Genomic DNA, 2,704 nt, shown 5'->3' with positions numbered 1-2,704 from the left:
TGCTGTGTTCGTGGCCTTCTCGGGGGGTTCCTCAGGACCTTCGCCTGTCATGGCCACCTGCAACTCGCTGCTGAGCTCGCTGTCCTGGAAGGTGGTCATCTTGGGCGACTGGCACTCGGGTGGCTCTGGTGGGGGAGACTCAATGGCCAGGACCTCTGGGCACGCTGCTGCTGCTGCCTTCCTCTTCAGTGTCCCTGGCTCGTATTTGCCCAGCTCAGCGCGCTGCAGCTCTGCCAGCTTCTTCACTGCCAGCATCAGCTTCTTCTGGTGGCCTGGGGACACCACAGGGCATCAGTGCCACCACCAAGGGCTGGGGCTGCCACAGCCAGCACTGCAGCATGGGATCTTACCTAGTTTGGTGATGCCGATCTCCTGTAGGTCCTCCCAGGTGATGTCAGTGATGAAGTCGATGTTCTCGTAGCCGTTCTCCACCAGCACCTTGTAGTACTGGGACAGGCCGATCATAGAGAGCCACAGCGCCAGGTTGGCCTGGGAAGGAGGCAGAGGGCACAGCTCAGTGCCAGCGGGCAGCAGGGTCTGGCCCCAGCAAACCCCCAGCACCACAGCACCTGTGCCACCCAGGTGACCCCATCTTGCTCAGGGACAGCCCTGGGTGTTTTCTCTTGTCCCCATGATGTCCCTGTGCTCCTGGGGCCATGCTCAGCCCCACTTCCATGGGAAGCCCCTTGTCGTGCCCAGCTAATGGGACAGGAGGGATGTCGGGGACACATGGTATTACAGCCATGTGGTGGCAGCTGACACCAGCCTGACGGTCCTTGAGATGTATGAAGGGGACATGTGCAGCTTCAGGACAGCAGGATGCCAACTCCTACCCTTTCTCCTCTGTGCCACCCCCTCCCTGGAGGGGACAGGACAGAGGGGACCAGTTGCCAGGCTCCCAGCACGGCTGGGGCCCCAGTGCCACCCTGGCTGTGGCATCCCTGGCCCTGTTCAGCCCTCACCGGCTTGTACTCTTGCCACCACCCCGGGGTGGTTGGGGTGGTGTGCTCTTTTTTTTGGGCCCGGGCTTGGGGCCCCCAATGCCTGTGAGGTCCGGGGGTAGAGAGGGAGGGTCAGCCCCAGCCAAGCCCCATTCCCTGCCAGCCCCAGTGCCCCCATGGCCTCACCTCTGGCGTCATCCGGCTAATGGTGGTGATGTCGTAGCCAGCATTGATAAAGTTGGGCGCATAGAGCTGCAGCTGGAACTTGTAGAGCCACTGATACACAGCCTCCGAGCTCTGGGGAGAGGGACAGTGTGGCTCAGGGCAGCCCGGGGGACAGGGACCCACCTCCCCTGCCAGTGTCCCCGGGGCTGTCCCCACAATCATCTATCTGCTGGCACCCAGAGCCCTGCCAGCCTTGGTGGCCATGCCACAGGGCTGCTGAGGCTCCCCTGGCTGCCGGTCTAGTTGGGGTGGCCCCCATTACATGGCTGTGCCCCCGCCCAGCACCGCATTCCCCCAGAGGGCACCCCCCAGTGTTCCCTGCTCACCTTCCCCTCTGATGGTGGCTCCATCTTCTTCAGCTGGGGCTCGGCGGGGGGCTGGGGACCATACGGGGACCCGGCCATGCTCTGGGACCGCGATGAACCTGCTGGAGAGGCAGTGGTCAGGGGGCCTGGGGCCACGTACCCCTGGACTCCAGCCAGGCAAGGAAGGGAGCTGAGTCCCTGCCCTCCTGGGATGGCACAGCCACAGTCCCTGGGTTGGCAGGGTTAGGGCAGACAGAAGACAGCGACAGGCACTCCAGCCTGGAGCACCCTGGAGGCAAGGTCTCCTCATCCAAGATGGGCAAAGATGCCCAGGAACTGCTGGAGAGACCACAGCCCCTCATGATGAAGCCTGGGGAGCCCAGGACAGGGCTCACAGTGAGGGCTGTGCCTGCCTCAGCCTCTGCAGGGTACCATGGCACACACAGCTCCGAAGTGCCATGGTCTGTGCTGCTGCCCTTCCACACCCACCAGAGCCAGACAAACCCCCATCCCAGCCAGGTTGTCACAACACCTGCTACAGTCCTGTTCAGAGGGATCTGAACGGACCCCTTCTCCAGAGCAGCTTCCCCTGGCTGCCAGCTCCCCAGGCACTGGCCAGCAGGGTCCTGCTGCCCAAAGTCCCTCTATCCTCCCACTCATCCGGCCACCAACCCAGAATGAGGCTTGTCCACTGCTGTGTCCCACGCTGAGGGGCCTGGCAGGGGAGGGCAGGTTGGCACAAGCCACCTCGTACCCAGGGACCCCTGCACAGGCAGCCCAGCTGCACCCACCCTCCTCCAGTTGGTCCCTTCACCAGTCCTGGGGCGAGGGGTGGTGACAAGGGCTGCTCATAAATTTCTGCCTCCTATTTGTGATCAGGAGCACCAAAAGCAGCCCCTTCCCCTGGCTGCCAACTGCATCCCTGTGTGTCTGCACCCCCCCCCCGCCCTGTTTGTGTGTGTGTGTGCTCATCCTTCTGGCATCTGCATCCCACTCGCGTGGGCATCCTCTTCAAATATGCATCGCTCTGCCGCGTGCACCTCCCTCACGTCTGCATCCCACTTGCGTGTGCATTTCTCCAGCATGTGCATCCAACCCCCATCCTCCCCCCCGGCAACGTGTGCATCCCCCTGCATCCCCCCCTGCTCTCTGTTTCCATCCCCCCCAATGCATCCCCCCACTGTGGGTGTCTCTGCAGCCCAGACATCACCCTGCACGTTCACCCCCCTCCTC

General features: G+C 63.1%; 1 protein-coding gene across 1 annotated transcript in view; it reads right to left on the bottom strand.

Moving 5' to 3' along the window:
• CASKIN1 (CASK interacting protein 1) overlaps window positions 1–2,704 on the bottom strand; it is a 16,600-nt gene that overhangs the window by 2,968 nt on the left and 10,928 nt on the right. Inside the window, 4 exon segments of the mRNA XM_010002608.1 lie at window positions 4–272; window positions 351–489; window positions 1,128–1,238; window positions 1,493–1,669. Of these exon segments, the coding sequence (XP_010000910.1) occupies window positions 4–272; window positions 351–489; window positions 1,128–1,238; window positions 1,493–1,669 (696 nt within the window).

This window comes from Chaetura pelagica, unplaced genomic scaffold, assembly GCF_000747805.2.
Source record: "Chaetura pelagica isolate M959 unplaced genomic scaffold, ChaPel_1.0 scaffold438, whole genome shotgun sequence".
Lineage (NCBI taxonomy): Eukaryota > Metazoa > Chordata > Aves > Apodiformes > Apodidae > Chaetura > Chaetura pelagica.
This window is presented reverse-complemented; position numbering and strand designations above follow the sequence as displayed.